The following is a 24,053-nucleotide window of genomic DNA, read 5'->3' as shown; positions in this document are numbered from 1 at the left end:
ACTCAGGTGAGGTCGGATATATTCCCAGCAGAACTCCTGCCCGTCAGTCCATTAATATTTGACACTCAGGTGAGGTCAGACATATTCCCAGTTTGGGATCATCATGATACAAATGTCTTACCTGTTTTCTATTTCTCACAATGCAATATACATACAGTCAACGGATCAGCTATGATCTCCTATCTCAAATATCTAATGTAGTTTCATCTGAGTTTCAGTGGAAGCAGCCTCTGTATGCACACGTCTGAGACTGCTCTTCTCTGTATCACGGAGGCGCTCCGCACTGCTAAAGCTAACTCTCTCTCCTCTGCTCTCATCCTTCTAGACCTATCGGCTGCCCTCGATACTGTGAACCATCAGATCCTCCTCTCCACCCTCTCCGAGTTGGGCATCTCCGGCGCGGCCCACGCTTGGATTGCGTCCTACCTGACAGGTCGCTCCTACCAGGTGGCGTGGCGAGAATCTGTCTCCTCACCACGTGCTCTCACCACTGGTGTCCCCCAGGGCTCTGTTCTAGGCCCTCTCCTATTCTCGCTATACACCAAGTCACTTGGCTCTGTCATAACCTCACATGGTCTCTCCTATCATTGCTATGCAGACGACTACACAATTAATCTTCTCCTTTCCCCCTTCTGATGACCAGGTGGCGAATCGCATCTCTGCATGTCTGGCAGACATATCAGTGTGGATGACGGATCACCACCTCAAGCTGAACCTCGGCAAGACGGAGCTGCTCTTCCTCCCGGGGAAGGACTGCCCGTTCCATGATCTCGCCATCACGGTTGACAACTCCATTGTGTCCTCCTCCCAGAGCGCTAAGAACCTTGGCGTGATCCTGGACAACACCCTGTCGTTCTCAACTAACATCAAGGCGGTGGCCCGTTCCTGTAGGTTCATGCTCTACAACATCCGCAGAGTACGACCCTGCCTCACACAGGAAGCGGCGCAGGTCCTAATCCAGGCACTTGTCATCTCCCATCTGGATTACTGCAACTCGCTGCTGGCTGGGCTCCCTGCCTGTGCCATTAAACCCCTACAACTCATCCAGAACGCGGCAGCCCGTCTGGTGTTCAACCTTCCCAAGTTCTCTCACGTCACCCCGCTCCTCCGCTCTCTCCACTGGCTTCCAGTTGAAGCTCGCATCCGCTACAAGACCATGGTGCTTGCCTACGGAGCTGTGAGGGGAACGGCACCTCAGTACCTCCAGGCTCTGATCAGGCCCTACACCCAAACAAGGGCACTGCGTTCATCCACCCCTGGCCTGCTCGCCTCCCTACCACTGAGGAAGTACAGTTCCCGCTCAGCCCAGTCAAAACTGTTCGCTGCTCTGGCCCCCCAATGGTGGAACAAACTCCCTCACGACTCCAGGACAGCGGAGTCAATCACCACCTTCCGGAGACACCTGAAACCCCACCTCTTCAAGGAATACCTAGGATAGGATAAAGTAATCCTTCTCACCCACCCCCCCCCCCCCCCTCAAAAGATTTAGATGCACTATTGTAAAGTGGCTGTTCCACTGGATGTCATAAGGTGAATGCACCAATTTGTAAGTCGCTCTGGGTAAGAGCGTCTGCTAAATGACTTAAATGTAATGTAAATGTCTTGTCCTCCAGGGGGTGCTAAAGGAGCTGCTCTTGCGTCACCCTGTAACCGGTGAGGAGAGAACAGGAGAGTCTGGACAGCATAAGCACACAGTTGTCTGAGCTGTATGACTGCTTTATTATACGTTGAATCCTAACTGAAGGGTTGGCACTGTCTTCAACAATCCTGACAGTCATATTCATCCAATAACAGAGAGGTAAACACCAACCAATGGAGGCAAGGGTGTGTCCATCCAAGAAGATATGTCGATTTGACCTGCCAATGGACTTCAGACAGCTGGAGAATGGGTTGGATGGATATGCCCCAATTCAGAATGTGAGATCTATCTTTCATTCATTTGGTGGAAGTGCGAGGACTTCGGAGGTCATTCTCTTGTGCCTTTCTGTGTGTCCCAGCCAGGCCTCTCTCCACAGGGCTATCTCCGCAGGTTTCTGTCGAGTGTGTAAGCGAAGAAGCAACCTCTACAGGAGACTCTTTGAGAAGTTTGATAAGGACAGGGATGGACTGCTTTCTCTCAAGGTAAATCCAAATCAAATGGCATCATGTAACGTGGCTCCCCCCACCACAGTGGATGGCCTGAGAGGAACCCTTACCAGCAGTCACCGACCCAGCAGAAACAATTGTTAGACTGACTAGTTTAAGGATGAAATGTGAGAATCTAAATCCTTTTAAAGTGTATAATCCTGTTACAAAATAGTTGTGGACAATTCTATATTGAATCACATTTTACAGACCACGTACAATGGGCTGTGTCTCTGTATTGCAGGAAATGGAACGTGGCATATGTGACCTGTACATGGCAGATGTCACCTCCAGCGGCTGATGGTATTGATTGAAAGCAGATGCAAAATCACACGTTGACTGTGTGTCATTCTGCGCAACATGTGCCCCGTCTGAAAGATTATTTCACTCTGCGTTAGTTTAAGTCAGTCTTGTGTTTGACACATGGTAACCAACTGTCAGATGACAAAATAAACACTTTCACATAAAAGAAACAATCAAGAAATGACCAGCAAATATACTTATATTTTTGAAAGTTATCACTATTAACAGATTTAAATCAACACTTCAAATGAACACTGTTTAAATGAACGCTTGAATTATCAACACTGGAAATACAACTGAGAGTTTGTTCGGAAAGACGACATGGAGGAATATTGTGAAAAGGACCGTTTAGAAGAGGCAGACATTTCACCTCCAACGACTAGACTGTTGTTAATGATTTCAAGACGTACATGTGTTCGAACAAAACCGAGACCAGCACCTCAAAGGGCTGTACTAGGCCCAGCAATCTCACGTACCAGACTTGATAGGGCTTTCTTTATAGACACTGTGGCTGTTCATACTGGGGGCCCTGTAACCTAGTTAGGGTCTTACAGTCACCTGTCATCGGTGTCACGGTGACAATTCATGTGTTTTTAGGCTTATTTGTCCCCTTTCATTTTAATAAACATGTCAAAGCCAACATTCTTGTAATGTGGGCCCACATACAGTACAGTGTGTTCGGAAAGTATTCAGACCCCTTGACTTTCCACATTTTGTTACGTTACAGCCTTATTCTAAAATGGATTAAATAGTCCCCCCCCCCTTAATCTATCTACACACAATTTAAGAAATTCTTCACATTTATTAAAAATACAAAACTGAAGTCAGTACTCAGTACTTTGTTGAAGCACCTTTGGCAGAGACTACAGCCTCGAGTCTTCTTGGGTATGACGCTACAAGCTTGGCACATCTGCATTTGGGGAGTTTCTCCCATTCTTCACTGTAGATCCTCTCAAGCTCTCTCAGGTTACATACATTACATTTACATTTAAGTCATTTAGCAGACGCTCTTATCCAGAGCGACTTACAAATTGGTGCATTCACCTTATGACATCCAGTGGAACAGTAGTGCATCTAAATCTTTTAAGGGGGGTGAGAGGGATTACTTTATCCTATCCTAGGTATTCCTTAAAGAGGTGGGGTTTCAGGTGTCTCCGGAAGGTGGTGATCGACTCCGCTGTCCTGGCGTCGCGAGGGAGTTTGTTCCACCATTGGGGGGCCAGAGCAGCGAACAGTTTTGACTGGGCTGAGCGGGAACTGTACTTCCTCAGTGGTAGGGAGGCGAGCAGGCCAGAGGTGGATGAACGCAGTGCCCTTGTTTGGGTGTAGGGCCTGATCAGAGCCTGGAGGTACTGAGGTGCCGTTCCCCTCACAGCTCCGTAGGCAAGCACCATGGTCTTGTAGCGGATGCGAGCTTCAACTGGAAGCCAGTGGAGAGAGTGGAGGAGCGGGGTGACGTGAGAGAACTTGGGAAGGTTGAACACCAGACGGGCTGCGGCGTTCTGGATGAGTTGTAGGGGTTTAATGGCACAGGCAGGGAGCCCAGCCAACAGCGAGTTGCAGTAATCCAGACGGGAGATGACGAGTGCCTGGATTAGGACCTGCGCCGCTTCCTGTGTGAGGCAGGGTCGTACTCTGCGGATGTTGTAGAGCATGAACCTACAGGAACGGGCCACCGCCTTGATGTTAGTTGAGAACGACAGGGTGTTGTCCAGGATCACGCCAAGGTTCTTAGCGCTCTGGGAGGAGGACACAATGGAGTTGTCAACCGTGATGGCGAGATCATGGAACGGGCAGTCCTTCCCCGGGAGGAAGAGCAGCTCCGTCTTGCCGAGGTTCAGCTTGAGGTGGTGATCCGTCATCCACACTGATATGTCTGCCAGACATGCAGAGATGCGATTCGCCACCTGATCATCAGAAGGGGGAAAGGAGAAGATTAATTGTGTGTCGTCTGCATAGCAATGATAGGAGAGACCATGTGAGGTTATGACAGAGCCAAGTGACTTGGTGTATAGCGAGAATAGGAGAGGGCCTAGAACAGAGCCCTGATGGGACACCAGTGGTGAGAGCACGTGGTGTGGAGACGGATTCTCGCCACGCCACCTGGTAGGAGCGACCTGTCAGGTAGGACGCAATCCAAGCGTGGGCCGCGCCGGAGATGCCCAACTCGGAGAGGGTGGAGAGGAGGATCTGATGGTTCACAGTATCGAAGGCAGCCGATAGGTCTAGAAGGATGAGAGCAGAGGAGAGAGAGTTAGCTTTAGCAGTGCGGAGCGCCTCCGTGATACAGAGAAGAGCAGTCTCAGTTGAATGACTAGTCTTGAAACCTGACTGATTTGGATCAAGAAGGTCATTCTGAGAGAGATAGCGGGAGAGCTGGCCAAGGACGGCACGTTCAAGAGTTTTGGAGAGAAAAGAAAGAAGGGATACTGGTCTGTAGTTGTTGACATCGGAGGGATCGAGTGTAGGTTTTTTCAGAAGGGGTGCAACTCTCGCTCTCTTGAAGACGGAAGGGACGTAGCCAGCGGTCAGGGATGAGTTGATGAGCGAGGTGAGGTAAGGGAGAAGGTCTCCGGAAATGGTCTGGAGAAGAGAGGAGGGGATAGGATCAAGCGGGCAGGTTGTTGGGCGGCCGGCCGTCACAAGACGCGAGATTTCATCTGGAGAGAGGGGGAGAAAGAGGTCAGAGCACAGGGTAGGGCAGTGTGAGCAGAACCAGCGGTGTCGTTTGACTTAGCAAACGAGGATCGGATGTCGTCGACCTTCTTTTCAAAATGGTTGACGAAGTCATCTGCAGAGAGGGAGGAGGGGGGGAGGGGGAGGAGGATTCAGGAGGGAGGAGAAGGTTGCAAAGAGCTTCCTAGGGTTAGAGGCAGATGCTTGGAATTTAGAGTGGTAGAAAGTGGCTTTAGCAGCAGAGAGAGAAGAGGAAAATGTAGAGAGGAGGGAGTGAAAGGATGTCAGGTCCGCAGGGAGGCGAGTTTTCCTCCATTTCCGCTCGGCTGCCCGGAGCCCTGTTCTGTGAGCTCGCAATGAGTCGTTGAGCCACGGAGCGGGAGGGGAGGACCGAGCCGGCCTGGAGGTTAGGGGACATAGAGAGTCAAAGGATGCAGAAAGGGAGGAGAGGAGGGTTGAGGAGGCAGAATCAGGAGATAGGTTGGAGAAGGTTTGAGCAGAGGGAAGAGATGATAGGATGGAAGAGGAGAGAGTAGCGGGGGAGAGAGAACGAAGGTTGGGACGGCGCAATACCATCCGAGTAGGGGCAGTGTGGGAAGTGTTGGATGAGAGCGAGAGGGAGAAGGATACAAGGTAGTGGTCGGAGACTTGGAGGGGAGTTGCAATGAGGTTAGTGGAAGAACAGCATCTAGTAAAGATGAGGTCGAGCGTATTTCCTGCCTTGTGAGTAGGGGGGAAGGTGAGAGGGTGAGGTCAAAAGAGGAGAGGAGTGGAAAGAAGGAGGCAGAGAGGAATGAGTCAAAGGTAGACGTGGGGAGGTTAAAGTCGCCCAGAACTGTGAGAGGTGAGCCGTCCTCAGGAAAGGAGCTTATCAAGGCATCAAGCTCATTGATGAACTCTCCGAGGGAACCTGGAGGGCGATAAATGATAAGGATGTTAAGCTTGAAAGGGCTGGTAACTGTGACAGCATGGAATTCAAAGGAGGCGATAGACAGATGGATAAGGGGAGAAAGAGAGAATGACCACTTGGGAGAGATGAGGATCCCGGTGCCACCACCCCGCTGACCAGAAGCTCTCGGGGTGTGCGAGAACACGTGGGCAGACGAAGAGAGAGCAGTAGGAGCAGCAGTGTTGTCTGTGGTGATCCATGTTTCCGTCAGTGCCAAGAAGTCGAGGGACTGGAGGGAGGCATAGGCTGAGATGAACTCTGCCTTGTTGGCCGCAGATCGGCAGTTCCAGAGGCTACCGGAGACCTGGAACTCCACGTGGGTCGTGCGCGCTGGGACCACCAGATTAGGTGGCCGCGGCCACGCGGTGTGGAGCGTTTGTATGGTCTGTGCAGAGAGGAGAGAACAGGGATAGACAGACACATAGTTGACAGGCTACACAAGAGGCTACGCTAATGCAAAGGAGATTGGAATGACAAGTGGACTACACGTCTCGAGTGTTCAGAAAGTTAAGCTTACGTAGCAAGAATCTTATTGACTAAAATGATTAAAATGATACAGTACTGCTGAAGTAGGCTAGCTGGCAGAGGCTGCGTTGTTGACTATGTAGGCTAGCTGGCAGTGTCTGCGTTGTTGACACTACACTAATCAAGTCGTTCCGTTGAGTGTAATGGTTTCTACTGTGCTACTGTGCTGCTATTCGGGGCTAGCTGGCTAGCTAGCAGTGTTGATTTACGTTACGTTGCGTTAAAAGAACGACAATAGCTGGCTAGCTAACCTAGGAAATCGCTCAAGACTACACAATTATCTTTGATACAAAGACGGTTATGTAGCTAGCTATGTAGCTAGCTACGATCAAACAAATCAAGCCGTTGTACTGTAATGAAATGAAAAATGTGATACTACCTGTGGAGCGGCGAAATGCGACCGGATTGTTGAGTGCGGAAGTTCTGTTACGTTAAGGACGACGAATAGCTGGCTAGCTAACCTCGGTAAATTAAGATAATCACTCTAAAACTACACACTCTAAACTACACAATTATCTTGGATACGAAGACAGCAAAGACAACTATGTAGCTAGCTAACACTACACTAATCAAGTCGTTCAGTTGAGTGTAAGTTGTGCTGCTAATCGGTAGACGGTGGACTAGCTAACGGTAGACGTTAGCTAGCTAGCTAGCTGCAGGGCGGTGTAGACTGCGTTAGGACGACGAAATACGATAATTACGCAATTATCTACGATACAAAGACGGCTATGTAGCTAGCTAAGAAGAAAAATTGCTAAGATTAGACAAATCAAACCGTTGTACTATAATGAAATGTAATGAAATGTAATACTACCTGCGGACCGAGTGCAGATGCGACCGCTCGCTCCAACCCGGAAGTTGCTGCGTCGCTGCACAGCTATTTTCAGGTCTCTCCAGAGATGTTAGATCGGATTCAAGTCCGGGCTCTGGCTGGGCCACTCAAGGACATTCAGAGACTTGTCCTGAAGCTACTTCTGTGTTGTCTTGGCTGTGTGCTTAGGGTTGTTGTCCTGTTGGAAGATGAACATTCGCCCCAGTCGGAGGTCCTGAGCAGGTTTTCATTAAGGATCTGTCTACACTTTGCTCTGTTCATCCCTGTTGCTGAAAAACATCCCCACATCATGATGCTGCCACCACCATGCTTCACTGTAGGGATGGTGCAAGGTTTCCTCCAGACATGATGCTTGGCATTCATCAATGTAACTCTGTGTCACACTGCTTTGCTTTATCTTGGTCAGGTCGCAGTTGTAAATGACTTGTTCTCAACTGGCCTACCTAAAGGTAGAAAAATTAAATGTAAAAAAATTCAGGCAATGGGTTCAATCTTGTTCTCATGGTCTGAGTCTTTAGGTGCCTTCCGTCTGGCCACTCTACCATAAAGGCCTCGACACAATCCTGTCTCGGCGCTCTACAGACAATTCCTTTGACCTCGTGGCTTGGTTTTTACTCCGACACGCACTGTCAACTGTGGGACCTTATATAGACAGGTGTATGCCTTTCCAAATCATGTCCAATCAGTTCAATTTACCACAGGTGTAAATAAGCTATTTCTGGTCGTTTTTTAAATGTTTTATACATTTGCAAAAATGTCTTAAAACCCGTTTTCTTTGTCATTAAGGGGTATTGTGTGTAGATTGATGAGGAAAACAATGTATTTAATCAATTTCAGAATAAGGCTGTAAGGTAACAAAATGTGGAAAAGAATCAAGGGGTCTAAATACAAATGCACTGCATTAACCTGCCATACCGGTATACAAGTATAACACGATGTATATGACAACTGCTAGCAAATCAATGCAATCCATCATTACAAAATGTTTTACCTTTCAATAGAAAGCTCTGATGAGAGATTTGGTGCAGGGGGCCAACCAACCATGAGCCCTGTGGGTGGTGAGTAGACTAGGGATTTATCTCCAACCTTCCACCAGTGTTTCTCAAATGACAGGGACTTAACATGGCCCACCGTAAATAAATGGGCATACAGCCAAAAGACAAGCTTCCATTTTGTGAGTCATTTCTAACTACATTTTTTTTTAAAAACTCAATACCATGGCTTTACTCCGATGCTTTTTGAAAAGCCCAAAAAAAATCAAGAAGCATGAATTCATCGTTTGATGTAATCAACACCAACAGACATTTCGGTATGTTTAATTTAGATTGTTTAATGTTAATTCCATGCTGTGTTTCAGTAAGAACAATACAGATTGTGGCTCCAGTCAGATATCCAGTAGTACAAATTAGCTGTACGTTACACATAATGAAGCTAAAAGAAAAGGAAAACATTGAGCTATATAAAAGGAGGGGAAAGAGGCAGAAAATTAATTAACTCATGCAGGCTTGAAATCATCTATTTAGAACCCTGTCATCTAGCAACAGAAGCCAGTCGAGAACTGTCTGTTAACGCAACGCTTCCTCTGATTTTTACAGCTACCAGCCCTCATCTGAAATCAGCAAGTATTTGCAATACAGTATTTAGCACAACATACAATCCAAAACATCACAATAGAATCACTATGGTGTAAAAGTTAAGCATTTTGCTCCACGTGGATATCAAGAATTTTGCCAACCTCCTCTGATAAACTAGGTTCACGAAAGAGGACTTTGTTTAGACTTGCCCTTAAAAAGGATTAATGATTTGCATCTCTCACTAACAGAAATATTACAGCTCCCACAACTAATAGACATATCAGTAATAAAAGTTAATTTCTGTAATTACATTAAGAAAAAGAAAATCTCAAAATACATCCAGCAACTGATAAAATATTGAGGAAAGAGCAAAAACAAAACAAAATTAAAACAATAATGAAAACAAAGAATTTTTTCAGAACCGCATGTACCAAGAAAAATAAACCAGGGACTCTTTGCCTTTCCAAAATTGTATTTATTGTCTCAATTAAGTGGTATTTATATTTGAATTGAATTAAAGGGCAAAAAAACAAAAACAAAAAAAAGAATAACAATGACTGATTATTTCTAAGACCATGTGGCCAGAGAGCTGCTGAGAGCCACGGTCACTTGGGCGTGGCGGCCACAGTTTTTTGTGTGTGGGGGTGGGGTGGGGTCTCAGGTTGGCTGTAATGTCTCACTGGGGCTCATCCTCCACATCTTGCAGCGCCTCTTTGTTCTGTTCTTCACCTGCTTGAAAACAAGAGAAATGGACGGTGAAGGCTGGGCTTTCAGGTTATGTACACCAGAGACAATCCTCTGTCTAGGTGATCAGACTCAGTGGCCAAACATCAAACATATTGAGATGCTGTGGAAGTATTGCATTACTCCTGTGCGAGTTTTAACCTACAATCTCCAAAGTTACAGGTGGACAGGCCGAAGTGAGCCCAGCAGTGGTTTCATTCAGTGTGTCAAACATCTTAGCACATGCAGTGAAACGTTCAACCACCATTTACAACCTTGTAGGCCATATCAAAAGAACTACTGCAGCGCTTCAATCAAATAAAGACAACTCTTATAGTAATTAAATAGCTATAAAATGAAACGTCCTATATAGGCCCTACTTGACGACAACCTGACAGATGACTTCCGTTTACAATTGAGAAGCGTTTGATTTGTCAATTTCCCCATAGCCTACTCATTCCATGATTTATAAGCCATCTAGCGAACACCGTGACATCCAATCTTTAAATCCCTCGACAGATCTGCCCAAGACTCACCTGCACCCCAGTATTCTATTCCAACACAAGGCACTCTATTGTACTGGCATTCTGTCGTTAATGAGACAGTTGTCTAGTTGTGTCATGCTACAGGACGCCAGGCAGACAGAATGACAGAGCAGAGCGATTATGGGACTGGATGTAGATGTATGTCACCCAGTCAAAGACAGACAGGATATCCCACACAGCCTCAACAGTTGGTGCCATGCTGTTAAGTCCTCCAGTCTCCACAATACACGGCTCTGACAATAGCTACGGAGATCAAGCACTGTACGTCAACGGATCAGGCAGGCGACTACAGAGCGCCAGACTCTACACACAAACCCATGTTCTAACTTGGTGAGACACCTCGCAGCCCCACAGAGAAAGATAGTTACCGCGTTACCTAGAGCTGTCCTTTACTGGACCTAAAATGGTTCCAGCTGAAAGACGATACTCGCTCACCAGTATAAAAAAATATATAAAAATAAAAAAAATCAGTCAGCTGTCCAAGACATGTGGAAATCATAAGAAAAATACATTCGCTCCAGGTTACCTTCAAACTAAATGCATGACTGATACACCGGGGCAAAAAAAAAATCACTATGTAGAAAGACAGATTCATAAGACACGCAGTGTGTGAACATACAACTTTCCCGGTGACAAACCAAACGGGTGAGCGGCACTGCAGTGAGTTAGTAGTGAAGGGGGACAGAACAAACGATTCAAACCAAGGGAAGGGCAGAAAACACTTACAAAGTACAGATTATGGGAAATTAACAGCTGTTTTGCTCCTTTAGGACTCTACACGGATAGAAGGAGAGAGGAGAGATGAGTTGGACGTTAAGATGAAGGTTAAAGAAGCTACAGCTCTAGAGGGCAGAGAGGGGACCACTAAGCAATGCAGAAGGAAGTGAAAGGTTGAAAGGCACAAGGTTGAGTTAGAGACGGATGGAGATGTTAAGAGTGTGTGTAATGATCCACGTCAGCAGCTCTGAAAAGAGCCGAATTACCAACAGCACACACCTATAGGAAACACAGTGCTACTTTTTTCTGGTAGGATAGCATCCGTTCACAAACGTTGTAATGGGCATACAAAACAAAAAAAATAGCAGAGGCAAACTGCTGTAATATTGTAAATATACCTCAGACTGGAAGAAATGAAGGAATTGAGCATGTCCCCTCAAACATCAATTTCCCCATTAATAACATTACCAACTTCCTCCATGCATTGGAAAAATCCAGGTGGGTGAGCTCTCACTCACGCTTACCATCTCCCTGCATGTCTGAAGTCCATAGTGTCAGGTTGTCACGTAACAACTGCATGATTAGTGTGGAGTCCTTGTAGCTTTCTTCGCTCAGCGTGTCCAGCTCTGCGATGGCATCATCGAACGCAGCCTTCGCCAACCTGCAGTACAAAACACTGGTCTTATGTCGCACTCGTGTCAAGGAAATAAGTCACCTTACTGAATCGTTTGAGCACACATGATCAACAGCTTAATTAGAGCTCTAAATTAGAAGTCTATCAAGGAGAGCGGTGCGAGGTACTTGCCTGCACGCGCGGTCGGGTGAATTGAGGATTTCATAGTAAAATACGGAGAAGTTAAGAGCGAGGCCTAGGCGAATGGGGTGTGTCGGTGGCAGTTCGATCATGGCGATGTCGCTAGCAGCTTTGTAGGCGACCAAACTGTTCTCCGCAGCCTCCTTCCGGTCGTTCCCGGTAGCAAACTCAGCCAGATACCTGTGGTAATCGCCTTTCCTGAGGGAAGAGCAAGACAGAGAAGAATTAGTGGGCCAACATGGTGTAAAAGACACAAAGGCTCGGTGAAAACATGGGTCCATGTGAAAAACAACTATGTTCCCAACTCAGGGCTGTGACAACCTAAAGCATCTAGGGGATGGGTCCGATTCAATGATCAACGAATGGAGTAAATGTTAGAAAAGCAGCAATTCCTGATTTAGCAAGAAGAACCACAATCCCTGTTCTATGCTTTATTCTAGAGCCATTAGAGTTGTGGAATACGGTTTTAATCTGGTTGTTTAAAAAACTGCAATAACCATCTATCAAGCATCTATTCCCAAACAACAAATCGACAACAAAAGCAGAGGCTCATACATTTTGTAGTAGAAGACCTTGGACTCTCCCGTGTTAGCAGCTGGAATAAGGTGCTTGTCCAGTACATCAAGAATGTCATTACAGATCGACTTCAGCTCGTTCTCAACCTGCAGGAGAGAGAAAAAAATAACTCAATGAATGACCAGCCACTGACACAATGTTAGGCACAACACACAGCAATACACAAATGGTATCATTCAGGTGAATTAGCCTAAATCATTTTATAATGTTCAACATTTTCTCCAGTGGAAATGCTACCATATTGCTTTAAGAGGGCTGCAGCTCAAATGCCTCTCTCATCATGTCAGATCTCTCTCGCACTACACTAATGCACTCAGAATGACTCATCCTTCTGGGCTTACTCACCGTTTGCCTGTATTCCCGGATCATTTTCAATTTGTCTTCTCCGCCCTTGTTTTCTTCCCTTTGTTCAATACTGCTGATTATCCTCCATGATGCTCTCCTCGCCCCAATTACATTTTTGTAGGCCACGGATAGTAGGTTTCGCTCCTCGACTGTTAGTTCCACATCCAACCCGGCCACTCTCTTCATGGACTCCACCATTTCTGTGGGAAGCAGAGGGGAAGTCATAAGTAATTGGTGCTGAAAGATCAGATCCAATGTAAAACTAGGGGACAACATTTGATGACTTCACATTACAGACCTTTCTTATGCTGAAGTTACAGATTATAATTTCTGTATTCACAAAGCATCTCAGAGTAGGTGTGCTAATCAATTTTGCCTAATCGACCATCATTAATATGATTATAAGGACAGGTGTGACCTGATCCTAGCTCGGCATGCCTACTCTGATGTGCTTTATGAACACAGGTTCTGGAAAATACAATCTTGGGAGGTAGCATCTGCTGCAAAATGTAGGCTTACATGCATGAACATACACCCAGTGACAAGGTACATAATCATATCTTTAAGAAACCGGTAGTTACGTCAATGTCAAGAATGAAAGCCGCACGTCTGAAGAATTGCGTTTGATTTGGGGGTGAAATTAAGCTGGTTTTTATTTCGGGGCAAATCAAAGTTGCATGTGGCCAGGGTTCCGTAATCTGACCGACATGATCATGCCTTGTAATCACACATCTAAAAACAGCTTCATGCCAATTGACAGACATGTTCTCTCACTAACTTAACTACGTCAAAATTGCTTATCATTGGGGCGTCGGTTTTATTTAAGGTCAGCCGTCGATTCGTCACACCCAGATAGCAGGCTATAACGTTGGACCACGAGAATGTTCGCTAACGTGGGTATTTGGCTGGCCAACAGATGTACATAGTGATCTCATGTTATATTATAGCTAGTAATGTAGCATAGACTTAAATTGGCTGACATTGTTCGGGAAAAGTAATCCCCACATAGGTCCTGTAGCACAGCTAACGTTAGTTTGCTAACGCGCTAGTTAGCTAGCTACCCCCCCCCCCACCCCCACCACTTGCTTACTAGCTACCTAGCTCTCGCACCATCGATAATCCGCCATTTTGTATTCTCTTTAAATTATCCATATCTTTGAACAAATCTGGACAGTTGAGTAGCTATCGTATTGGCTAATTAATGCTAGTAACACGGCTCCCTAGTTAAGCCAATGAGTTAGCTCAGGCTAACTAGCTAGCTAACGTTAGCGCACTGACATCACCATCCTCGCCCCTGCAAGAGGGAGGAGGGTGAGTGCAAGTGTTAGCTATGTTGGAAGCTACTACCATTAGCTAGCTGGGGGGAGACAACGGCAAACATGTCCCTCCATCGAATAATACAATTGTATATCTTACCGTCATATCTTTCCGCCTGCTCGGCGAGTTTTGCCTGATATACTAGATCGTCCCGGTCGCCCATTTTGTTGCGAGTGGCGAAGTTTAGTTTAAACTGACAAATTGATAAAAATGCTCGACAGTTGCTGCTACTAGGTCAATCTGTCGGCGGGTCCTGTGAAAGCAACGGATAGATCAGTGGCGTTTCCACCCCACCGGTTGTACTGGAGTAAAAAAAAATGGCGAAAATCTCAATCCGGGAACCTATCACCCCCCTCTGAGGATCACCCCTTCCTCATAAAACCCCCTCCCATTCTTGCACGGCATGGCAACCAGTGTCTCGGGATTCCAAACATTTACACCCACATTATTATTATCATGGTGAGCATTATCACACACACACAAAAAAAATGTAGGCTGATAAGGCTTTCTCAATATTCTTATCAAGAACATCTGTAAAATGGTATGGAATCAGCTTGATTCTTTTTTGGTATTTGCAGTGGTATTGTTAACAAACACGCCCCCATGAAGAAAATTAGAATTAAAAACAGGTTCAGCCCCTGGTTTGACAGTGATCTTACAAGAGTTACTCCAACTCAAGAATTGCATTTGGCGAAAGGCTCGGCACACGCATACATACTCAAGCTGACTGGCTATCGTTCAGGCAAATGAGAAATAAGTGCACTCAGGCTATCCGGAAGGCCAAAGTTAGTTACTTGCGGCCTCTCTCTCTCTGTGGGTCTAACCCCAAGAAGTTCTGGAAAACAGTTAAAGACCCGGAGAATAAACTCTCCTCCTCACAGCTGCCCATGTCCCTTAATGTTGATGATGTGGTTGTTACTGACAAGAAGTACATGGCTGAGCTCTTTAATCACCAATGCATTAAGTCAGGATTCCTATTTGACTCTGCCTCTTTGCCCTTCCAACATTTCCTCATCTTCCACCCCTTCTAATGCGACTATCCCCGATGCTTCTCCTTTTCCCCCTGCACCGCTACAAAGTTACTCCCTGCAGGCAGTCACTGAGTCCGAAGCGCTAAAGGAGCTCCTTAAACTTGACCCCCCAAAAAACATCTGGGTCAGATAGTTTAGACCCTTGCTTCTTTAAGGTTGCTGCCCCTATCATCGCCAAGCTTATCTCCAACCTTTTTAACCTGTCGCTCCTTTCTGGGGAGGTCCCATTGCTTGGGAGGCAGCCACAGTTCGTCCTTTATTTAAAGGGGAGATCAAGATGATCCTAACTGTTATATGGCTATTTCTATTTTGCCCCGTTAATCAAAAGTGTTGGAAAAACATGTCAATAATCAACTGACCTACTTTCTTGATGTCTATAGTATTCTCTCGGGTATGCAATCTGGTTTCTGCTCAGGTTATGGATGTATGTGTCACTGCAACCTTAAAGGTCCTCAATGATGTCACCATTGCCCTGGATTCTAAGCAATATTGTGCTGCTATTTTTATTGACTTGGCCAAAGCTTTTGATACGGTAGACCATTCCATTCTTGTGGGCCAGCTATGGAGTATTGGTGTCTCTGAGGGGTCTTTGGCCAGGTTTGCTAACTACCTCTCTTAAAGAGTGCAGTGTATAAATAAAGTCAGAAAATCTGCTGCCTCAGCCACTGCCTGTCACCAAGGGAATACACCTAGGCTCAATCCTAGACCCCAAGCTCTTCTCAATTTATATCAACATAGCTCAGGCAGCAGGAACTCACTCATCCATTTATATGCAGATGATAGTCTTATACTCAGCTGATCCCTCCCTGGATTTCAAGTTAAATGCTCTACAAACCTTTCTTAGTGTCCAAAAAGCTTTCTCTACCCTTAACCTGGTTCTGAACACTTCCAAAACAAAGGTCATGTAGTTTGGTAAGAAGAATGCCCCTCTTTACTATCTCTGAGGGTTTAGAGCCTGAGGTAGTCACCTCATACAAGTACTTGGGAGTATGGCTAGAAGGTACACTGTCCTTCTCTCAGCACATATCAAAGCTGCAGGCTAGGTTAAAAAAAAAAAGGTTAAATCTAGACTTGGCTTCCTCTATTGTAATCTCTCCTCTTTCACCACAGCTGCCAAACTAACCCTGATTCAGATGACCATCCTACCCATGCTATATTACGGAGACATAATTTATAGATCGGCAGGTAAGGGTGCTCTCAAGCGGCTAGATGTTCTTTACCATTCGGTCATCAGATTTGCCACCATTGCTCCTTATAGGACACATCACTGCACTCTATTCTCCTCTGTAAACTGGTCATCTCTGTATACCCATTGCAAGACACTGGTTGATGCTTATCTATCAAACCGTCTTAGTAGGCCTCACTCCCCCCCTATCTGAGATGCCTACTGCAGCCCTCATCCTTAACACCCGTTCTGCCAGTCACATTCTGTTAAAGGTCCCCAAAGCACACACATCCCTGGGTCGCTCCTTTTTTCAGTTCGCTGCAACAAAAACACTCAAACTGGACAGTTTCTCAATCTCTTCATTCAAAGACTCAATCATGGACAATTACTGACAGTTGTGGCTGCTTTGTGTGATGTATTGTCTCTACCTTCTTGACCTTTGTGCTGTTGATTGTGCCCAATAATGTTTGTACCATGCTTTGCGCTGTTACCATGTTATGTTGTGTTGCTACCATGCTTTGTCGTCATGTGTTGCTGCCTTGCTTTGTTGTCGCCTTAGGTCTCTCTTTATGTAGTGTTTGTTGACTCGTTGTGATGTGTTTTGTCCTATATTTCTTAATCCCAGGCCCCTGTCCCCACAGGAGAGCTTTTGGTAGGTCGTCATTGTAAATAAGATTTTATTCTTAACGGACTTGCCTAGTTAAATAAAAAATAAAACACGTGAAACAGGCTGGCTGTGACATCTTTAACAAGTCTGGGACCAAGTTTTAGTAGAAAGGCCTGTAATAATAATAATATTAATCAGCTGTCTGGATATTTAAATACAAATACACACACGAGTAGGGCAACTGGCTTTTTGTAAGTCTGTTATGCATGACAAGTGAGCCAAATTATGAAAAAAGGCAGTGCAATTTGATCTCATCAATTTATGACAATCAACAAGATTGCTAGGGTACAGTATTTTCATTTGCCAATCCTTTGACTTTATTTACTATGTATATCTTAACACATTACATGCTACAGAAAATTTAAAAAAGGTCATTTCAATTGTCTTAAAAGAATATATAGTGTTATAATACAATGGCACATTTTGATATCACAATTTCCATTCGCGGTTGCCAACCAAGCCCCATTATGAAAGGTAATGACTTACACACAGGGTTACAAAAATACAATACTTTAGAATATTTATAGGCATTAAAATAAGAGCAGATTACATAAGCAACAGGCATGCACTGAGAAAATGAATGGAAAACGCAGACATGATTGAACAAATGTTAATACTGGAGTAGCTGATTACAAAAGGAACTAAAACGGTAATCACTTACATTACCAGCACAAATATTGTAACAGTCTTGAAAAACTAGATTGCTTCTTGGATTACTTTGAAATTCAGAAAGGGTCTTGGTGAAAAAACATGACAGCTTTCTGTTTTCTCAATGACATTAAAATCAGCATTGAAAAAAGGCGCAAGTTTACGGTTGTTCCACCTGAGTGAGTTTGACCACAAGTCAGAGACCATTATGACGACACACCAAATGCATTCGATGGTTCCTTTTATCTGCTTCTAATGCTTATAAATGGGGAAGTACTCAAAAAGTAACTGAAAGTAATCAGATCATGTTACTGAGTTTGAGTCATCCAAAAGATATTACTGACTACAATTTGACAGGTAACTAGTAACATCTAGAAAGTAACCTACCCAACCCTGCCCATAAACATAGATTGTGACATTAATTGGCAAAACAACAATTACACAGAGAAATGGTACAAGTTTGTGGGCAATGGGAAAACCCCTTTTGTTTGCGGACAATCCAATCGTTAAAAGGTTATATATTCTATTCATCTGGACTATGCAACATCAACTACCCAGAACCTACATCTAAGTCCAGCACCCAGTGTATTTTTGACGAGGTACTACATCATTGGAGTTTAACTCGTATTACCATAATCATTTCTGTACACTTCACACCCTGATAATGCTTTTAGATTTTTCACAGCTGCTTTTTGGGGGGCTAAATTACCTTCATTATATATTTTTAAAAGCCACAGACAATGAACACAGCAGAAATGACATATTGGCACAATAAAGGCAATAAAAGGGAGGGGTCAGACTTGATAAGTAATTGTAAAAAAAATAAAAAATAAAATAGCTTGAAGTGCATTCTGAAAAAACCAAAACACATTTCACCTATAGCAACCTCAACACAGACTACTGTATTGATCAACACGGGCTAAGGCTCAGAGGCAGCCTAGCACGTAGGTTCTTCCAGAACCTCTCTGCCTAAAGCTGTTGCAGTGCACCCTAGTGGCCAGTTCTACAGAGGACAAGGTCATCCCCTTCTCAATTCACCACCTCCTAAATCTGTGGGAAAGCACTCTAGGAGGTGAAGTTATCCAAGTGAATGTCAGGGGCACATTCAGGGGGCTGCAAAGTGTAAGAACGGTCAGATATAGGTTTAATTCATAGTGGACCAGAGATACTCATCTGCTGTGCACAGTAAACCCCTTTACATCTAACATTTGTGATGCTGTGCCAGGGTGCAAACGTTGTCCTATTTCTACATAATAGAGACGGAAAGATTGTCATGTGTCAACAGGTGGAATTAACTGTGATCTCAACAGAGAACACCTACTCAAAAGTTGACAATCTTAACAATAGTATGGTGGTTTGTGGATACACGCAAATTAAAAGTGTTTTTTTTTGCTCACTCTATTACACTAATTAATACAGACAGACATCAATTCTCAAAATATAGTGGATGACTGGAATCTAGAACAGAAAAGTGAGAACATTCCATGTCAATGACCTGCCTTGACCTCGTAACCAACGTGTACAGGAGGACAAGTAGATGCTACCGTAATCAGTTTTGAATCTTGCAAGGAGAAAGCCAAGTCATACTAATATTGAGCATTAACACATATGAAAATGTTGTTTTAACAGTCTATCTTTGGCTATGGTATTATATGGTATGGCAGAACATATGCGCGACCCTGGCTGATCAGACACAAATAGGCATCTCCACTGTCAAGAACAAGGTGAAAAGTTAACAGTGTAAAAAATATATGTATAAAAAAAAAAAAAATGTTGTTTCAGTGATTCGGAGTGGAGCAGACAAAGACTTTAAAAAAATACAGACAAGCAATGTAGGACAGACAAACAAATAACAAGAGATTTAGCGCAGACAACATAGCTGACACATTTGATGAGATCTCTGCAATAGTGGTGGACTGGCAATGTTACTTCTCAGAAAAACGCAGAAAAAAATGATAAAAAACACGATTTTAGCATGTAATGGTCATCAACAATTTCATAATGATATGTTCTTTTTTTCTTTCTTACAGAAGACTACTAGTAGTTACTTGGTCGTGGATTTGTAGCGAGGATGATAGTTTTGGGTACAATGTAGTGTTAACCTAACGGCTCTCCTTGACAGTCAGAGAAAGTGTTTCTCCGTGGGTCTCTGTGTGTACGATTCCAGTCCAAGAGAGCATTTCTACCTTGCTTTCCCTCTCCCTGAATAGCTGTCCACACACTCCCCCTCTTCCTCTTGGTAACACATAGTCACTGTCCTCATCCCCATCAGACAAGGCCTGAGTCTTTCTTTAGAAGGGGTATATGTGGGTGTTTTGATAGAGCTGGCCATGGTGCTGAAGTGGTATAAATACTGGTGTTGTGAGTGAAGATGACACAGCGTAATGATTATCTTAACGGGACCAACTGAGGAACAGGAAGTGGCCATGAGGAGGCTGCTGATTGGCACAGGGGCGATGGTGGCAGGAGAGGGAGTGAGTGTGTGTATTTAAGGGCAGGGTAAGGGATGGGAGGAGCCCAAGGAGCCCAGTGTCCACTCTCAGCTCACCTCGTCCTCTGGGTTATTATGGTCCAGCAGCTTAACGTGGGTGAAGGGGAAGTGGCCTCGTTTGCCCTTGCACTCGCCCTCCCACTGGCCGTTCACGTTGATCTTTGTCACCTTCACCATGTCGCCCACCTGTTGGAGGAGAAGGACTCGTCAAACAGACAGACCTGGGTCATGTTCATTACGGCACGCAACGGGAAAACACTTCAAAACAATTTTCAACGGAACACAAAAATGGGCCTTTCTGACTAGACGAGTCCAGGGAGACGCTCGCCGTTTCCGTCCGCTTGGTGCCCAACGAACACCGTGTTCACCCTGTAATGACCTTGTTGTAGTAGTTGCAGCAAGATCGCCATTTGTGAAACTTTGTATCGCAGCAGTTAATTTTGCCTCGCAAACACAAACCAGTACTGCAGAGGTCCATTTGCTGGTTCACCCTGTCGGCCTCTTCATTACATTCTTCTAAAGAGAGTGAAGTACTCTCATCGACTAAGATGTGACCAGGAAGTGTGTGCGGGGGGCTAATCATTAAACCTATATACCTCCTGAGTCATACCACTGGCAAACACCTTCATGGAGGGTAAATATCTTGTTGGTGATTATCGGAGCGCAGTGCTGACAGACTCTCGGGTGAATAGAAAATCTAAACTCTCTGGGACCCAAAAGTATATAAAAGTTTGGCAAAAAGTCTTTGACATTACTTTTTGTACTTCAAAAGACAGAGGCAAAACAGACTACTTCCACCTGGTAGCTGATTCCGTCAAGACAGAAAGTGAACATCATGCATCTGTTTCACTGTCCCTTCTTCCCTCTCTCCAAGCAGGTAAAAAAAAGAGAGAGGGGAGCAGCTGAGACTGCTGGCTTGTTGCCCAGAGGCCGCTCTGGCTCAGAGTAATGTCATTAGAGAAATTCAAGGAAATGTTCCTCTACACAAAGTATTTCCTTCCCACAACGATCTCCACTTTGGAAGCCCTCTTTCCCCTTCCGGACAGTTCGTTAAGACAGCCAGGGAGGGAGCCTCTGGCAGCTTTCTCTAATGAACTTCAGAGCAGTTGGCTATTGATTTCACTGACTGACCACCACTCCCCATAGACTGGTTCGTATTCATTAGGGCACGCCCGTAGCAAAACGTTTTACAATGGAAAAATAAAACAAGCATTTGAAAGTCCCTCCCGGTTTTAGTCTGTCTTCTTCTGTTTGGTGACTAATGGACATGAACAAGACTAGCTTGTTTTAACAAGCCTAGCGACTGGGAAACGGAGGGGCATGCAACTGGTTAAGAAGCTGAGGAGGAAGTCACAGGCAACGAGTCACAGAGGCCACATACCAAGGCCTTCATTCCTTCCAGCAGTGAACGGAAATGGAAGACATAACTTGGAATGACCTACTGGGAGGGAACCTAGGGACTTCTCTAGATTATGACTTTACAGAAGGCATAATAAAAAATAAAAAAGTGATTTGATTCCCTGGCCTCAATCTTGACATAATGCCAAAGGAAATCTATGTTTTACAATACCAATAATGATTAGCCTCATTGCACTGAAGGCTGTGGACAAAGGAAAATCCATGACAAAATGAAGAGGATCAACAGAATCTGACAGAGGGATGATGAAAAAAGGGAAAGAGGAGACGAGAGCACAGCTAGGTAGGTACCTCTAAGGCAAGGGCGGTCTTGTCGTAGGCATTGGGCACCCTCTTCTGGATGGCCCTGGCAAAGACGGGGCCGTTCTGCAGGTTGGGCAGAGGTGTGGGCTGGGCGTACTGGCTCGGGTCTAGCAGAGGAGGGCCCTGAACACTGGAGCCATCTACAGAGCCCACCCCACCGGGACCCCCTGCTCCAGGGCCCCCCGAGGTGGGAGAGGCCGGTCGGTACTTCTCCACGTAGGGCACAGGGATCATCCCGGCACGCCCCTCTAAATTCTGAGCGTTCCACCACTGCTCCTCAGGCTTCTCCAGGACCCGCAGGATGTCGCCCTTTCTGAAAGGAAGGTCCTCATCGTCGTTGCCTGGGAAATCAAAGACGGCACGGACAAACTCGTCTTCCAGCCGCTGCGGCGGGCCGCCAGCACCTGCGCTGACCAAGAAAGAGTGTTTGGCCTTGTTGATGGGCTCTATCAGAGTGGTGGTGTCCAGGTAGTGGATCTTGTAGAACTCCAGCAGCGAGTGGAGGGCGTCAAACTCCTGGTCCCCTATGCGGAACTGTGGAGGCGCCTGGCCTGGGAGAGGAGGGTGGGGAAAGAGGGATGAGTAGAAAAGGAAAGAACAGAAACCATTTCACTGGCCAAAGTTATTAGGCCCTTATTCATTGCCATGTGAATTACCACATTTATGGCCCATAAAAGGCAGTTGATTAGATATTTGACGTCTGGTTAATCCAAACCTCACTGTTTGGTTGATTCACGTGTAGGAAGTTAATCTAAAGTTATGTTCCAAATAAAGCCAAATCAACGTAGTGTCTTGCTGGATTCATCTTTTATCATTGGGTTGCATGCGGATACCCTGGGGGCTTCTTTATTCTGCAGCCCCAAAACATGTCTCTCTTACCTGCGCCAGACTGCCGGTTGTTGCTGATGCTGTTGATTATGTAATGCGACACTTTGGAATTCTCTGAAACTGACAGCACGTAGTCGCCTGGACTTGTAATTGAGTCTCTCACCAAAAACACTCCGTGTCTCTGTCCTTGTAAAAGTGAAACTGCCTCCTGTCTACTTAATCTACCCCAGTACCAACTTGCACGGTCCTCTGCGTCAAAATTTCCGGCCATGACTCCCACTCCAAAGTCGAGGCTTCACGGGCCTTCCCTTTGCCTCCCCTTATCCTCAAACAGCATTCAACTCATACAAAAACTTTAGCGCGGAGAACACGTTTGGAAAATAGGCGACATTCGCAACTTGCTTTTGCCCATCAATTTAAAATCCACAAGCCGGTCCTCGTACAAAACGTGTCTGATCGCCTGATTGAAATGATATGTCGATTATAACTTACCCAACCCACTTGTAAAACAGTATAATTTTGAATAATACCTTGTAACTTGCCACAAGTAACTTCAAAAAATGAAATGGCGGATCCGGGGAAACAAAACTGACCCCATTAGCCGGATATGACGTTTATGTAAATTACGTAGCAACGTGTCAGATGAGGGTGTCCATGTTGATAAGGTCAAACATTACTTTATTTTTGATAGGCTATAAGATAATAATAATAACAGTATACATTGTATTAATTAATCCAACCCATGGATTATATCATTTGTGGTCTATTTGATGGCCCAATAAATCCAAAATATGATGTGCTTTAGGCCTGAAGGCCACTGATTTCGGCAATTATGCCCGACTACATTTATTTGTTACAGGTTTGTCAATTAAGAACACATTCTTATTTACAATGACGACCTGTCAGGGAGCGGGCGCAGCACATATAACAAAAGTAGGTAAAACAATATCATACAAACAACAGTCAAAATACACATAATGCACAGTCAGTAAAACATTCAGCAATAGGCAGCATTTAAGAGGCAGGGGGGAAACACATGCAGTTATCAGTTAAAGCTGCAATATGTAACTTTTTGGGCGACCAAACCAAATTCACATAGAAATAAGAGTTATAGATCTGACAATCGAGTTGAAAGAAAGTCTAAGAAGCAGTAGATATGTTCTATGTGGCTATTTCTATGCTTCATGTTCTGAGGTTTCATTTTTGCATCTTTAAACAGCTGAAAATACAATATTTTTGGTTATAGAATACATATTTCACAGCGGTACAATGATTCTCTACACTATACTTGGTTGTTTTGTCACATTAACTGAAATTTGGCAAACTATTAGAATTTTAGCAACCAGGAAAAGGCAGAGCGATTTCTGCATAGTGCACCTTTAAAATCTCAGACAGTTTGTTTTTAAAAGTACCAATGAACACAAAAGAGCTTAGTTTCAGTGTTTTTTGAAGGATGGTCCAGACTCTAGCTGCGGAGAATTGAA

At 44.9% G+C, this 24,053-nt stretch overlaps 2 protein-coding genes across 4 annotated transcripts; both read right to left on the bottom strand.

Moving 5' to 3' along the window:
- Positions 1-8,719: 8,719 nt before the first annotated feature.
- Positions 8,720-14,349, bottom strand: LOC115141591 (14-3-3 protein epsilon-like). Of its 3 annotated transcripts, XM_029680606.2 has the most exons (7): positions 14,120-14,349; positions 12,704-12,903; positions 12,338-12,444; positions 11,774-11,980; positions 11,493-11,629; positions 10,978-11,025; positions 8,720-9,712 (listed from the first exon to the last, which is right to left on the bottom strand). In XM_029680606.2, the coding sequence occupies exons 1-6, from the start codon at positions 14,181-14,183 to the stop codon at positions 11,018-11,020; spliced, it is 723 nt and encodes a 240-aa protein (XP_029536466.1). In that variant the 5' UTR covers positions 14,184-14,349; the 3' UTR covers positions 8,720-9,712; positions 10,978-11,017. The 3 variants fall into 3 exon arrangements, with proteins under 3 accessions (XP_029536466.1, XP_029536464.1, XP_029536465.1); XM_029680604.2 differs by lacking the exon at positions 10,978-11,025 and having other exon boundaries at positions 8,720-9,715; XM_029680605.2 differs by lacking the exon at positions 10,978-11,025 and having other exon boundaries at positions 14,120-14,348.
- A 2,778-nt stretch (positions 14,350-17,127) lies between these two features.
- Positions 17,128-23,151, bottom strand: LOC115141590 (adapter molecule crk-like). The gene is made up of 3 exons (XM_029680602.2): positions 22,621-23,151; positions 21,730-22,292; positions 17,128-20,208 (listed from the first exon to the last, which is right to left on the bottom strand). Exons 1-3 carry the CDS (start codon positions 22,838-22,840, stop codon positions 20,071-20,073), a joined length of 921 nt encoding a protein of 306 aa, XP_029536462.1. The 5' UTR covers positions 22,841-23,151; the 3' UTR covers positions 17,128-20,070.
- Positions 23,152-24,053: the final 902 nt, after the last annotated feature.

This window comes from Oncorhynchus nerka, linkage group LG14, assembly GCF_034236695.1.
Source record: "Oncorhynchus nerka isolate Pitt River linkage group LG14, Oner_Uvic_2.0, whole genome shotgun sequence".
NCBI lineage: Eukaryota > Metazoa > Chordata > Actinopteri > Salmoniformes > Salmonidae > Oncorhynchus > Oncorhynchus nerka.
This window is presented reverse-complemented; position numbering and strand designations above follow the sequence as displayed.

Bases quoted from the DNA above. Each gene is read 5' to 3' on its own strand.
- LOC115141591 (XM_029680604.2), bottom strand. From the start codon at position 14,183: ATGGGCGACCGGGACGATCTAGTATATCAGGCAAAACTCGCCGAGCAG. The intron at 12,445-12,703 runs GTGAGTAAGCCC...TCTCTCCTGCAG, and splicing joins TCCGGGAATACAGGCAAACG to GTTGAGAACGAGCTGAAGTC. The intron at 11,630-11,773 runs GCAAGTACCTCG...TTTGTACTGCAG, and splicing joins TCACCCGACCGCGCGTGCAG to GTTGGCGAAGGCTGCGTTCG.
- LOC115141590 (XM_029680602.2), bottom strand. From the start codon at position 22,840: ATGGCCGGAAATTTTGACGCAGAGGACCGTGCAAGTTGGTACTGGGGT. The intron at 22,293-22,620 runs GTAAGAGAGACA...CTCCTCTCCCAG, and splicing joins CAACCGGCAGTCTGGCGCAG to GCCAGGCGCCTCCACAGTTC. The intron at 20,209-21,729 runs GTACCTACCTAG...CTCCTCCAACAG, and splicing joins AGACCGCCCTTGCCTTAGAG to GTGGGCGACATGGTGAAGGT.